This window comes from Ahaetulla prasina, chromosome 4 (assembly GCF_028640845.1).
Source record: "Ahaetulla prasina isolate Xishuangbanna chromosome 4, ASM2864084v1, whole genome shotgun sequence".
In the NCBI taxonomy this organism is placed as follows: Eukaryota; Metazoa; Chordata; class Lepidosauria; order Squamata; family Colubridae; genus Ahaetulla; species Ahaetulla prasina.
Window position 1 is genome coordinate 67541125 of NC_080542.1, and position 14278 is coordinate 67555402.

At 35.8% G+C, this 14278-nt stretch overlaps 1 protein-coding gene across 8 annotated transcripts in view; it reads left to right on the forward strand.

Moving 5' to 3' along the window:
* The window catches only part of GLI3 (GLI family zinc finger 3), a 619928-nt gene that overhangs the window by 239585 nt on the left and 366065 nt on the right, over positions 1–14278 (forward strand). For all 8 annotated transcript variants that reach the window (XM_058180026.1, XM_058180027.1, XM_058180031.1 and 5 more), the window contains one exon: positions 4659–4764. In XM_058180026.1, coding sequence (XP_058036009.1) covers positions 4659–4764 — 106 coding nt within the window. The remainder of the gene's footprint in view (positions 1–4658; positions 4765–14278) is intronic.

Here is a 14278-nt window from a genome sequence, read left to right on the forward strand (position 1 = left end):
AAATTAAACGTGCTCAAAAAATTAATTGAAAATAATTCTTAAAAATATTTTCATTGTTAAAAAAAATTATAGTTACTGGATCCTGCTTGGATCCAGTAATTTAATTAATTAATTAATTAATAATTAATTTAATATTAAAAATATAACGTTATGGAAAGATTGACAACAACATATATATGTACTCAGAAGAACAAGACAAAGTGGCTCTTGAATATTAGTACTTAGCAAGGAAATTGTCCTAAGGATACATTCTATAGGGGAATCCTCATCCCTCTGAGGAATGCTATGATAATTGCTTCATTAAGTTACAATGTATTGGAAAAGTCTTCACTAATAATATAAGAAATGTATTGAAAAAGTCTTCACTAATAATATAAGATGAGTATTAGTTGTTTTTATAATAATCCATTGGAGCCTTCTCAAAATTAACATATTTTAATGTAGATTTCTTGAGAAGAAATAGATAAGATTAATGATGATTTGATGATATAATGGTACCATCTCTTTAAAATGAGAATCTAATTTTATTACTGAAGAATTAATGTACAGTTTATATATAGTATATTAGAATAACTTTTAAAAGGTGGCTAATAGATCTGGAATCTGTATAAATTTCTCCCTTTATGTCCTTAAGAGATGATGCATATTATATTACTAATTTATCTGACTCTAAAAGCATAAACTTGTCTACACTTCTGTTTCTCTTCCAAATACCTTTGACTGCCATAGTATAATACAAACTCTATTCTGGAAGTATGAAACTTGCTAAATTCAGTAAGCTTAGCAGGGTATGTATGCTTGATCAATGAAGCAAAGGGATTTTACAGGATCCAGGAAATTCATCACCTTTTGTTGCAGTGAAATGGGAAAGTAAAAAGGAAATAAATGCTGATCTCTGACCTATTAAGATACATTAACCTTAAATGAAGGTAGATTTAAGGATGAGGGAAAAAAAGCAAGGGAAAAGGGAAGAAAGAGGGAAAGAGAAGAGCTCATATATTTTAAAAATTTTATAATTTATTTATATTAATTTATAATTTATATAAATTAAGATTAATTTATAATCTTTCCACACTTCCCAAAGTGGTAAGGAAAAAACAAGCAAACAGATAATTAAAAACCCAAACATAGTGAAATTGAACAGTCTTAATACAAACAGATACAATAGTAAATATGAGGAAATGTAATTCACATCCTTCAGCAAAAAATTAAATCAAAAAAAAAAATTCAGTGTGCATACTATTAAAAAATATTTGTTAGTATTGATTATTTCAAAGCAAAGATACTGGGAAACCTGCTGAAATATTGAAAGTGTTAGTTTGTTCGTTGTCCTAATACATTCTTCTTCCCAATATATTTTGCTTTGTTGAAGACCTTTTTATATTGTTGGACTTCCTGAGAAAAACATAAGACATTTTAATTTCTTATTCAATTATTTGACCATTTACGTGACACATCTAAGAGGCTTAAGGAATGGTCAGAATTTATCAACTGTATGAGAAGAAGAAGTTGGAACAGAACTTGAATGTTAAACTCTCATTATCTAAATCTAGGCAAAATCAATATTTTTGTAATTATAATTTCTAAGTACTGTTTTTCTTAATATATGTGTGTTTGTATATATACACATGCAACACACAAACACACACAGAATTCCCACAAGCTTTCCACAGAAACATCTCATCTTTGTAGCATTAAAAGAACAATGATAATCAAATATTTCTGTAGTTGAAAATCCCAAAATTGTCTCTTTAGTAGAAGGAAATAATATTGAAATATTTTCGTGGGCTATCTAGACAAGTAGGAAAAAAGTTTTCTGCATTAATAAAAATGCACTAAATCGTATGTGTATGGTTTTTATGGTAATAATTAAAAGTATATAAACAATTATAAGTATGAAAATGTTTTAGGCGTTTCTAGAAAATATTAATATATATTTGATAACAATAACTTAACTTGAAATTGGGTGGTATGATCTTACATTTTTTTGAATTTGTTTGCTCATTCTCAATAGTTATGTGTTTATTCTGTGAATTAGATTTAACAAGCTCGATTCATATCTCTTACTAAATTCTACCTTATAAATACATGAATATGGCTTTTGAAATAAAAAACCCTCCAATTTAGTTTATCACTCCTTCCTTTTTATGACCCATTACCCTTAATTTGGACTAAATGCGTGTCGTGTCCCACTCCTCCGCTGACGGCCGGGTTAGGGAAATCCGAATCAGGCTTGCCTCTGCAGCTCTGCCCAAAGTCCTAGCAAAGTCCTCAGAGCAGGCAGGAGACCAGTAAGTGACTTCAGCAAGATAAGTTCGACTTTTGCCTGACTCAGAGACTGCCAGAAAGCAGATCCTTTATATAGGCCATGGGGTGTGGCTCCATGACTCAGCACTCATTAAGGCCTGCCCCTCCCTTCCTTCTGTTGCCTCCGCCTATCCAATCTTCTGATGCGAGGGTCACTCCAATCAGCTGTTGGTAATAAACCCTCCTCAGGCTCACATGCTGTGGAGGAGGGGGAGGGGTCTAGCTGCTCCATTTGCCTGGGCATGGAGTCAGGGCTGGGGCCGGGAGGTGCTTCTTCTTCTGCAGTTTGTCTGGGCATGGAGCCAGGACTGGGGCCGGGAGGCATACATTCCTCCGTGTTCGGGAGCAGATAAGAAGGCCCCGGCTGCTCTGAGGGCGGGCAAGACACAACAATGCGACTGGTTGGAGCTGAGCATTTACTGACCTGGTGCCCTTCCTGATGCCACACCAATATTGCAGCAGATACGTTTCTTTGCATTCAAAGACAGAAACATCTGCCACTACCTAGGATTAAACTCAATCTTCCTAATGGGAGGCTAGGCCACTATGCCAGTCATAATTTACTTTATCACTGTTTATGCTTTAAAAGTTCCCAATCTATTTTCATAGTTGTCTGATTTATATCCTGCATATAACAAATTTTATTTTTCATGGTACATGGTTTTAATTTTTGTATAATTATTTAATTGCAAAATTTGTATTCTTTTTGGTTTCTTTTCTTCAGTGTTACTCTGTAATTTTTCTCTTCTAAGTCCTCTACATTACAATATTACATTTTACTAATATTTCATTGCTTTTTCCTAATTCATTAAAATCTAATTTTAATTTCTAGTATAAAATACTAACTGATCCATGTGATGTGATACTACACATGTCTGTGGCAATTAAATACCTTTTTCTATAATATCCATTTAAAGTAGTACAAATAAAACATTAGATAAGAATGTTTACATTTGCCATTGGCAAAATGAAAGAGTCATAATCTGTTTCTTAAGCATTTGGCTTGGGTTCATACAAATGAAATTTATGTTGAACTCAGTTAAACTGCTATCTTTGTCATATACTTCTCCAGTCTTGGCAGAACTAAATATCTCCTACAATTCTGCAAGACTGTAAAAAGTATATGAAATAAGATGTGGGGAGTCAGAATTTGGTAGTAAAGATACTAGATTCAGTCCTTGGCCTCTTGGCCAAACAAAAATTAGATGCTGCATGATATCTATTTTACTATTATCATAGGAAGCTAACAAGTCAAAGTAAATGTGACTGAATTGCATGAAAAATAGTCTTATCTGAACATCCTAAATTAAGCCTGGTAGGACCGAAGCAATCATACTGAATTTTGAAAAATAATTATGATTACTGAATATGATCTCCAGTGTTCTGGGATAGAATTTATGTCCGTGAACAGTAGCTCTCTCCCTGTTGTTGTTAGTTGCAAAGTCGCGACCCCATGGACAACATTCCTCCAGGCCTTCCTGTCCTCTACCATCCTCTGGAGTCCATTTAAGCTCACGCCGACTGCTTCAGTGACTCCATCCAGCCACCTTGTTCTCTGTCGTCCCATTCTTCTTTTGCCCTCAATCTTTCTCAGCATTAGGCTCTCCTCCAGTGAGAGTATCCAGTATCAAAATTGGAGTGATACAAAATGATAAAAAAGTAAAGAAATGCACAAATGACTTCAATTGCATTAGTCATATCCAGGAGATTCTTGCTTAATGATAGTGATTGGAAGTCACAACTCCATCATTAAGTATCACAAGGCCATAAAGTGTGATGTCACCTGACTGCACCAATATACAGTGGCATTTGCAGCAGTTTCAGTTATTAAACATATTATGTACAGTTAATAAGTCCAATGTTATGTGATCACCATTTACAATCTTCTGCCAGCTTCCCCATTGACTTTATTGCCCCCAAATTTGAAACTGGCAGTGAAGTTTATGAATGGTGATCATTTGATCACTGAATATTATGATTCTTAGTAGCAATAGCATTTATATTTATATACCATTTCACAGTGCTTTACAGCAGGTTTACAGAGTCAGTATATTGCTCCCATCAGCCTGGGTCTGTAAACTTGATTGATGCTTGATTTGTGATTGTGAGGATGCTATTACAGCCACAACTTGGAGCATCGGTCATAAGTCAGCTCCTTCAATAGTGTTATTATGGTTACTAACCAAGTTTATAAGGACTACTTGTAAATACAAAAACTTGTTTTTTAATGCAACATGTATTGCATTAAATACATGCTGCATTAAAAGAATCCAATGTTTAATAAATTCTGTTTTTTTAATATCCTACATTTAAAATTTTAAATAATGAGATCTTTGTTTTCTTTTTTTCAGATCCACCTCATCTTTTCCCAACCTTTCACCCTCCAGTACCAATTGACGCAAGGCATCATGAGGGACGTTATCATTATGATCCATCTCCCATTCCTCCACTACATGTGTAAGTATGAATATATACTGAAGCAAAATGTCACTGCTTTTTGCAATATTATAATGAACAGCTATAAAAATAGGTCCCCAAATATTTTTTCAATTTATTTTTTATTCTTTATTTTCTATTATGTAATTTCATAAAAACTCAATTAAAAAGATTGACGTTTCCAATAATCTATCAACCCACATGAGACTAAGATGATGCAAATGTTGATAGAAAATGTTCTGAAAAGGGGATAAATTACTTGGTTAATGGTAATGACACATAGTAAATGAAATATGTAATACTTTATATTAAGATAAATATTAGCTCTAGTATATATATACATACATACATATATATATAAATATATATATATACCGTATATACTCGAATATAAGCCGATCCGAGTATAAGCCGAGGTCCCCAATTTTACCCCAAAAACTGGGGTAAACTGGGGACTCGAGTATAAGCCGAGGGTGGGAAATGAGGCACCTACCGGTTGGGGAAACCCTCCCTCCCTCAGCTGAGAAGGCTGGCGGCTCCCCCGCCCCGCCCTCTCACTGCACCGGCAGGGCTTCCGTCCGGTAAAATGTGAAAAAAAGAAAGAAAAAAAACTCGAGTATAAGCCGTATATACTCGAGTATAAGCCGAGGGGCTTTAAAAAAAAAAAAAAACTCGAGTATAAGCCGTATAGACCCGAGTATAAGCCGAGGGGAAGTTTTTCAGCACAAAAAACGTGCTGAAAAACTCGGCTTATACTCGAGTATATACGGTATATAATAAAATAAAAAAAAACAAATGGGGGAAATTAATGTTAAGTATCTTGAACAGTAAAATTGAAGAAAAAAGCCTATTATAAGCCATAAAAAGCCAAATTCACAGAGGAAGTTGAGCCTTTTACTAAAAAGCATGATATGTACATTTAATCATCTCTAATAATCCCTCACTCACTGTGTGAAAATAAAAGAACCGAAGCGCAAGTAGTACTTTGAACGCTAATGCCAGTTGTTTAGATGGTAGATTGCTTCTCCATGGCTATTAGTTACAGCTGTGTAATTACATATACGGTGAGGGGAAAATGAAGTTGTTTTAAAACAAGTGTGAGTAGAATTAATTAATATTAACATTCCTAACTACATGACCAAGTTGCACATACAATATTTTATCAGCAGTTATTTTGGATCAGTCTCTTGTTAACTAAACAGTAATTTCAGAAGAAATTAGCCTGAAGGCTAGCAGTCAATCTGGGTTGCAGTCATCCATGAGTATGATATTAAAAACAAAAGTAAATGTGTTTCTCTCTTGGGAGGAGGGGGAGGAAGAAGGAGGAGAAGAAGAAAATGTTCGTGTTGGTTGTATTCTTCTATTATTATTGGGCTGACACTTAGTCATGCAATAAAATGCATTTGAATGTTTTAAGGTAATCTAACTGAAAGAATTGCTTTTTATTTCAAAGTCATCCGGTCTGTTTTAAAAGATACCTATTTCTATAGATTATCTTTAAAAACATCATGGGAAAGCACAATTGGCTTGATAAATAGCTGTGGGTTTTTTCTGAGTCTGACAGTATAAGCTTAACCAACCATCTACACTTCAGAAATAAGCCTTGATGAATATAGTGAAATGTATTCTATAATAGGATTCTATTTCTATATTCACATACTTGGAAGTAATCTGTTGAATTCAGTGAATGTTACTTTCTGCATAAACATGCGTAGCATTGGTCTGTCAAGGCTGCATTGGGATGTAATGTCAAGTAAAAGGATTTTTGCTATAATTCTTGGAATCAACGCACAATGGTTTGATTTGAACATAATGCTAACTACAATAGGTAAGACCATATCTCATGCGAAAAGAAAATAACTATATTTGGCATGATTTGTGATAGCAGAGAATTGCAGTCTAATGATTCTATGTTATGTTTGCAAACAACCTCAGTTGATTTGCTAGATTGTTTTTGTTTCTGCAAAATTATTCAAGTCTTTTTTAGACTGGACTGAAACATGAAACTTTGCTTCAAATTGAATTGTCAAGAAAAAGTTCAGACTTCTTCCTTTTGTAGAAAGTTAGCACTCACCTCTTTCCTAGAAGAATGAAATATTTTAGGAAATATTAAAAAGGCAGAATATTATATTTCCCTGGGTGAGAAAAGGAGAAACATGTTTTTAAAGACAAAGCAGCTCCTTGCAGCTTCCTCTCCCCAGCAGATATTTGGTGCACATTAAACTGGGCCAACCTATCTACAATAAAAAAGCTCCAGGCTGATGGGATTAAGACATGACCCTCAGGACATAATATGATTAGCCCTCTACCCATCCAGCAACAGAACTCACCACATGGTGCAACCAAGCCCCTTCATTATATCACCCAGCTAGGTTCAACCAATCTCGATTCACACAAACATGATTCCACATGGGAGTCTTCAACCAACAGGATACATCCCTTGCCATAGGAACAGGAAGGTCAAAGCCCAAGAGAGAGTATAAATAACACACACTTCCCACTCCATGTGGTCAGCTACCCAGGACTTCAAACCCATGTGATCCTGTTCACCATTAAACCATCTTTCCAAGCAGCCTCCATGTTTCCAGTGTCTTTCTCCCCACTTGGGACTGAACCTAAATGGACATTGCTTCCCACACCTTCATACCAATTTTCTTTACACAATGAGACTTTATCTTTTTTATGCAAAACAGTTCTCAATTGTCTTTTATTAGATATCAAAATCGTAAAGCAGTAGTGCTTTACACGTGAAGGAACAGCCATGTCAATGGGTTCAGGTAGGTAAACCAGTAGCCCAGGGGTGAAATTCAGTCGGTTCTATCCGGCTCAGGCGAACTAGTAGCGGCAGCTGCAGGAGGCTCCGCCCACTTGCACGGATGTCATGACGTCACTTTGTTGCAACATTTTAAGCCTCTGTGCATGCACAGAAGGCTTTGCGCATGCGCAGATGATGGCACACACAAGCACATTTGCGAACTGGTAGGGAAGGTAAGTGAATTTCACCCCTGCATAGAAAAGCCTGATAGAAAATATCTGGGATTTGTTCCATCAGATGGAACATTTTCAAGCATCTGGCCAATAATAGACTGTCTCGTAAAATTCAAATTTAAAACAAACAGTGAAAAATCCCAATGTGGGCTTAAAGAACAGCAGAATTTATGATATTGGTGCAATTTTGTGGGAGGCAGCTTTATCTCTCATTTTTTTATACTGAGAAAAGTGAAAATAAAAATGTCTGGCATTATAAAGGGTGAAACTCCTGAGTCCTCGGAGAAGGGCGGTATAAAAATACGAAAAATAAATAAATAAATAAATAAATAAAGATTTGTAAACAGACAATTGTGATTCTATCTGAATCTGTGATTCTAGGTGATTCTATGATTCTATGACCAGCCCCTCAGTTGATGACATTGATAGAGCAGATTGTCAAAATAGCAATGGTCCTGAATGGTTATTTGATTACTTATTGGTCAATATAGTCCCTCTCTCCCTTTCTTCCTTCCTTTTTCTAAATGAACATGAACTAACAGCCATATAAAATTTACGTTTGACTGGTTAGAAGTTTGGAGAAGTGACAAATACAATTGTTATTTTACAAAATATTTTAATTATTTGGGTATAGAATTTCTTCTATTTTACTCTGAAGTAAAATTATGTACATATGATTAAAAACTTGAAAAATACTAGTATGATGATGGATTGTTGTCAAATGTTTAGTGCACTTGAGGACAAGCAGCCACTGCTATGATTATGCTATCATAGCCTATCACAAAAGATTCAATTGCAAAAAAAATAAATGATAAATTACTTCTTTTCTTAAATAAACCACCCTTATTAAGGCATCAATAGTATGGTATCAAATTAAATTAGAATCTCATAAAATGAAATATGTTCTGTATTAGCTTCTTGACACTTAATTTGCCTCCAAATGAGTAGAGGAAATCACAAATTAACCTGCCTTTGTTTTTCCAACCATAGCTTATTAGGCGTAAGAACAACTGCAATTACAGCTGGATAATAATGCGCGCGCGTACACACACACACACACACACACACACACACACACACACACACACACACAAATAAGTACAGAAATATGTCATTTTGAGTTAACAGAATAACAGAGTTGGGAGGGAAGGAACCTTGGAGATATTCTAGTCCAACCCCCACCTCAAGCAGGAGACTCTATATAATTCCAGACAAGTGACTGTTAAGACTTCTGTTAAATGCCTCCAATGATGGAACACCCAACAACTTCTGGAGGCAAGTAATTAAAAAAATCTTTGTTAGGTTAATAAAACCTTTTTGTTAGGACTTGCTTAGGTTTTTTTTTAAATATTCCTAATGTATATCACTTACTGTTCAAAACAATATAAAATGCAAATTTGCTTTATACGCTTCCATGATAATTTATAGTATACAATAATATCCAAGCATATGTAACATTCCTAAATAAAACAAATATGAAAAAAACCAAATAAATAAAGGGGAATAACATAAATAAACAACCTATTATTCCTCATCATGACAGCTTTATAACAGCAATTTTTATTGGCAGTGTATACATCTTGTAAAGCCAGAAATATTATTTTTCACAATTCAGTAAATAGAATTCAGTAAATTTTAACCATTTTTCATATGATACAATTCTATCCAATTTTAATAAGTAGGCTGAATATTGGTGTACCTGGATATCTGAAGTTCTGTGCCCATACTTTCAATTTCTCTTCAGCACTTTCTTTTGTCTGTAAAAATTATTCATCTTGGAGAGTGAATATGGTATTCAGGAAGATAGGAAGGACAATATATTGAGCAGAGTACAAAAAGTGCTATTTCTATTTTCCATGCATTTTGATCCACACTCAGCATAGTATAAGTTTTATAGATATTAGCATCACTTCACTTTCCATATATTGGTAGTTCTTTCTGAACAATAATGGTATTACATAGGTTTAATATTAGCAATCGCAGTAAAGTGAATCTATCATCTCACTTGTTTATTTAGCAAACAAATTTTATAATGGATTTATATAGATGTTAAAAAATACTTACTTTTTAATTTAAATATTTATTGCTTTAAAACATTTAAGGCTATGGTTAACAATAAAAAACAAAATCAATAAAAGATCTCAAAAACAAAAAAAATCTATTAAGCATAATATACTATTTTATTCTCCTTTACAGGATATAACTCTACCTACATAACAATGAATATATAAGAAAAAAACAAAAAAAAATCAAACCCATTTTATAAACACAAAACTACCTTAGAGCTTTCTTTCTTTCAATTACATATGCCAGACTTGTAAAGTCTTGAGACTTCCTATGAACATGGCTTTCAAAGGTTTCTCTCTCTGGACTGTTGGCTTTCCTTTGTTCATATGACTCTCCTGGGTTAGGGGAAGTCCTAGACGCATCCCACAAGATCCTCCATACAGCAACTCTCTGCAAGTAGCTTCACAATGCTATGCTTCATAATGAGTTGGTGAGCTTGAAACTGGGGGGCAAGGGTATAATCAGTTCATTGTTGGAAAAACAATGGTTTTGAAAGTTATTTTTCAAAAGGACAATAACTTATGCCTTTTATTTCTTAACTAATTTATCTCTATTAGCTAAAGGAGCCTCTCTTTAGTTACACTCACTTTTTTGAAGCTCTGTGCCATTTTTGAGATTTCTTTATTGCTTAAACAAGAAGAAATAGGGCTGCTTGAGGCCAACTAAAATAAGGAAGTGTGGAGTAATTTTTTTCTTCCTGATTCTGCTGGACAAACATAAGGATAGAAACCTGTATGGAATGGGACAACTTACCACAGCCAACTCATCACAGCCAATTCAGTGCAGCTGACTCATCATGGCCAACTCGTCATGGGACAATTCAACATGGACAGCTCACAGAGGACAAATCAATGTGGCACAATCCAATAATTCAATTTAATTATTTCTTCATTAGTGCTGCTCTTGTACTGTGATGAGTTGTCCCGTGGCAAGTTGGCCATGATGAGTTGTCCCGCAGTGACTTGGCCATGGCAAATTGGCTACGATGAGTTGGCTATGATGAATTGAACACGGCAAGTTGGCTGTGGCAAATTGTTGTAGACCCAACTTGTGGTTCTGTTTTACTATTTTTAAGTAATTGGTAACCTTGGATTGCTTTGTTGTGGGTGACTGAAACGCCCCCATTTTTATGAACTTTAATTGGTCAGAAAAAATAAATAGACAAATAAATAAAATAAATGTTTCCCTAATTTCTTGTTAGGGAAACTTTTGAAGATGTTATCTTTTTGAAGATAACATAAAAAAGAGCAAGACATGCAATTACAGCAAAAAATTATTAAACTGCTGCGGAAATTGCATAAATATTTGACAATATAAACAACTTAACTGCAACCTTGGAATACAAATATGATAAGTTAATGAAAAAACTATCTTTATTTCCTTCTTGTTTGTATAATTTTTATTATCTGAAAAAGCCCCCCCCCCCCCAAAAAAAAAGAAATGAAAAAGTGACTAGAAGTACATACTCTAATATAAATTGATGTTAGTAAATTAATGGAAGGCGTTTGCAAAGGAGTGATTGTGAAATTGATACAACATCTACAATATGAGAACCAGGACAATTCTTGGTTTAGTTTTTAAATTTATCTGCTATAATAGGATAAGTATTGTTATAAAACTGTTTTTAGATGTTCTCTTAAAATCAAATAACCATATTGATAATAATCCCGTAGTGATTATCATTCGCTTGATATGGTTTGATGTCTTCTGTACTCTGAGAAAATGCCAGAAATTCAACCATACTGGGCAAGTCTTATCAGAAAGATGAGGAAGCATGTCTCTTCCATAAACAATCCTGTGTGATATAAATTACAGAAATCATACTTTAATGATTATCAATAAGGACTACCCTAGATGTTCAAATTTCTGATCAGACTATGCTATAGAGATGTTGCCCTGAGCTAAACTTCCTATGCCGAAGTTATATTCAATGACCCAGAGGCAGTAAATGAGCTATGGTTGTTCATTGATAAAAACCTTGCTCCTGGGTTCATACGACCAGCACAACCTCAGATAACTGTCCTGTTCCAAGAAAAAAAAGGATGGGACACTTCATCTATGCATTAATTCAGTGGGCTAAATGCAGTCTACGTGGGAAATGTCTACTCCCTGCCCCGATAAAGGATATATTAGCTCACTTGGCTAAGGGCAAAATATTCACTAAGCTGCATCTACGATAAACTTACTATCATGTGAAGATCAGGAAGGGAGATGAATGGAAAACCGCTTTCAATTGCCCTTTAGAATGCTTCCAGTTTAAAATATTCCCTTTTGGCCTTCAGGGCACTCCTGCTGTGTTTATGCAACTGATATTGAGGTCCCTCACAAGCACCAGTATACATATATCGATGTATTTAGATGACATTTTAATTTACATCAAAATGAAGATGGAGCATGAGAAACCGATGAGGGCTGTACTTAAAAAACTTCAAGCCAGCAAATTGTATGCCAAGCTTGTGAATTTCATTACAGACTACTTGGGTTATCGTATCAGGCACAATGGGACTGAGGTGACACCCCCCCCCCCCAATGGTCCAGACAGTGCTGGAATGGACTTTTTTTCTGGGCTTTGCCAATTTTTATCACCTATTCATTCCACTTTTTGCCCAGATCACACTCCCCATCAAAAAATTACTAAAAAAAAAAAAAGGGGGGGGGGAGAATAAACCAAGTAAACCCTGGTCAACCTCTGAGATGGACTTTGTGAAGCCTGCCGCATCCATGTAGCCCTCAGATGGGTAGCTGAGCTATGGGCTTCGTAAACAGTTGATGTGCAGCAGAAGAGATGGGCAGCAGAATGTGTGCAGGCGCAGGGAGCCTGGCATACCAGAAAAGAGCATGGTGTGCCGGATGAGAAGCTCTGATGCTGCAAAGACGCAGGCAAACTGGCGGCATGTGAGGGGTGGGAAGTATATGGGGCAGGGCCAGTGGTGGGATTCAAGTAATTTAACAACCGGTTCTCTGCCCTAATGATTTCTTCCAACAACCAGTTTGCTAAACTGCTCAGAATGTTAACAACCGGTTCTCCCGAAGTGGTGCGAACTGGCTGAATCCCACCACTGGGCAGAGCAGGGTGGGGTAGAGAGCATTTAAGGGGTGGGAAGTTAAATCATAGTAGCACTGACTTTGTTTTTTTCATTGTTTGTCACTCCATGCCGGGTTTCCAGTTTGCAAGATAAAAAGTGCCCAATTAACTTTGTTGCCTGCATTTCTTGTCTAAATGCTGGAACGTGACACCACAACTCCAAGGCTGATGGACATTTTGGCTTCCTAAAGGCTTTGCATTTGGTCAAAAGGAAGTTTTCGTGGCCATCTATGAAAAAGTACATTGAGAGCTATGTGATAAGTTGCCCCATTTGCACGTCAGCCAAGCAACAGAAGGGAAAACTCCAGGACTTCTCCAAACCATGGCAGAACCATGAGCACCATTGAGAGAGATTTACATGGATTTTGTTGTGGAACTCCCTAAAAGCTCAGGAAATACAGTTACATGGATGATAGCAGATTTATTCTCTAAACAAATGCACTTTGTCCTGTCATAAGATTTCTTCAGCAAAGGGGTTGGCCAAACTCTTTCTACACCATGTCTACCGATTGCATAGAGCACCTAATGTATCATTTGAGACGGGGGTGCAATTCACCTCTAAATTCTGGGGAACCTTTTCTTAACCTACTTGGGACTGACCAGAAGCTTAGCTCTAGTCACCACTCCTAACAGAATGGGAGTTGTGAACAAACAAATTCAGTATTAGAACAGTATTAGATGCTATATCAATTATCAACAAGATAAGTGCACTGACTTTTGCCTTTTGCAGAAGTGGCATGTATTCCATGCATAGTAGCATGGGATTCACCTCTTTTAACTGGCTACGGGACAGGACTTTAATCTAATGCCTAAACTAACCCTGAATTACTGTCTGATGTCTTAGTTAAAGGAGTGGGTCTTCCAGTTGCGAAATACATGGCCAGTGGTTAGGAAAGCCCAATGGACACATGTAAGTTTTACGAAAAACAAACAAATAGGTGAGTTCTAAACTGTTAAACATTGGTGACCGTGTTTACCTCTCCACCCATTATCTAGAGTCACTACAACCATTGAAAAAATTAGAGCCCAAGTTTGTGGAATCTTTCCCCATCAAGCACATTATTAATCCTGTAACCATAAGATTAGATTTGCCCAGTCCCTTTGGTCGGTCCATCCAGTATTCCATTACAGCTTTTTAAAACCTGAAATCACTTCCCCCTTCAGACCTAAGCTTCCACCAACCCCTAAGCTGTTAATGATAGAAAGAAAACAGCATTTTTAAATCTTAAAGATTTTAGATTCCCATAAGTATAGGGGGAATCTTCAGTATTTATCCCAAAGGTGCTTTTTCAAATGGCAACTGAATGCTGACACTACTCAGGTGACTGAGGATACAGATTGAGTAGACTCCCTCCCAGCCGGTTCCAGTCTGGTTCCAAGGCCATTGCGTCCTGA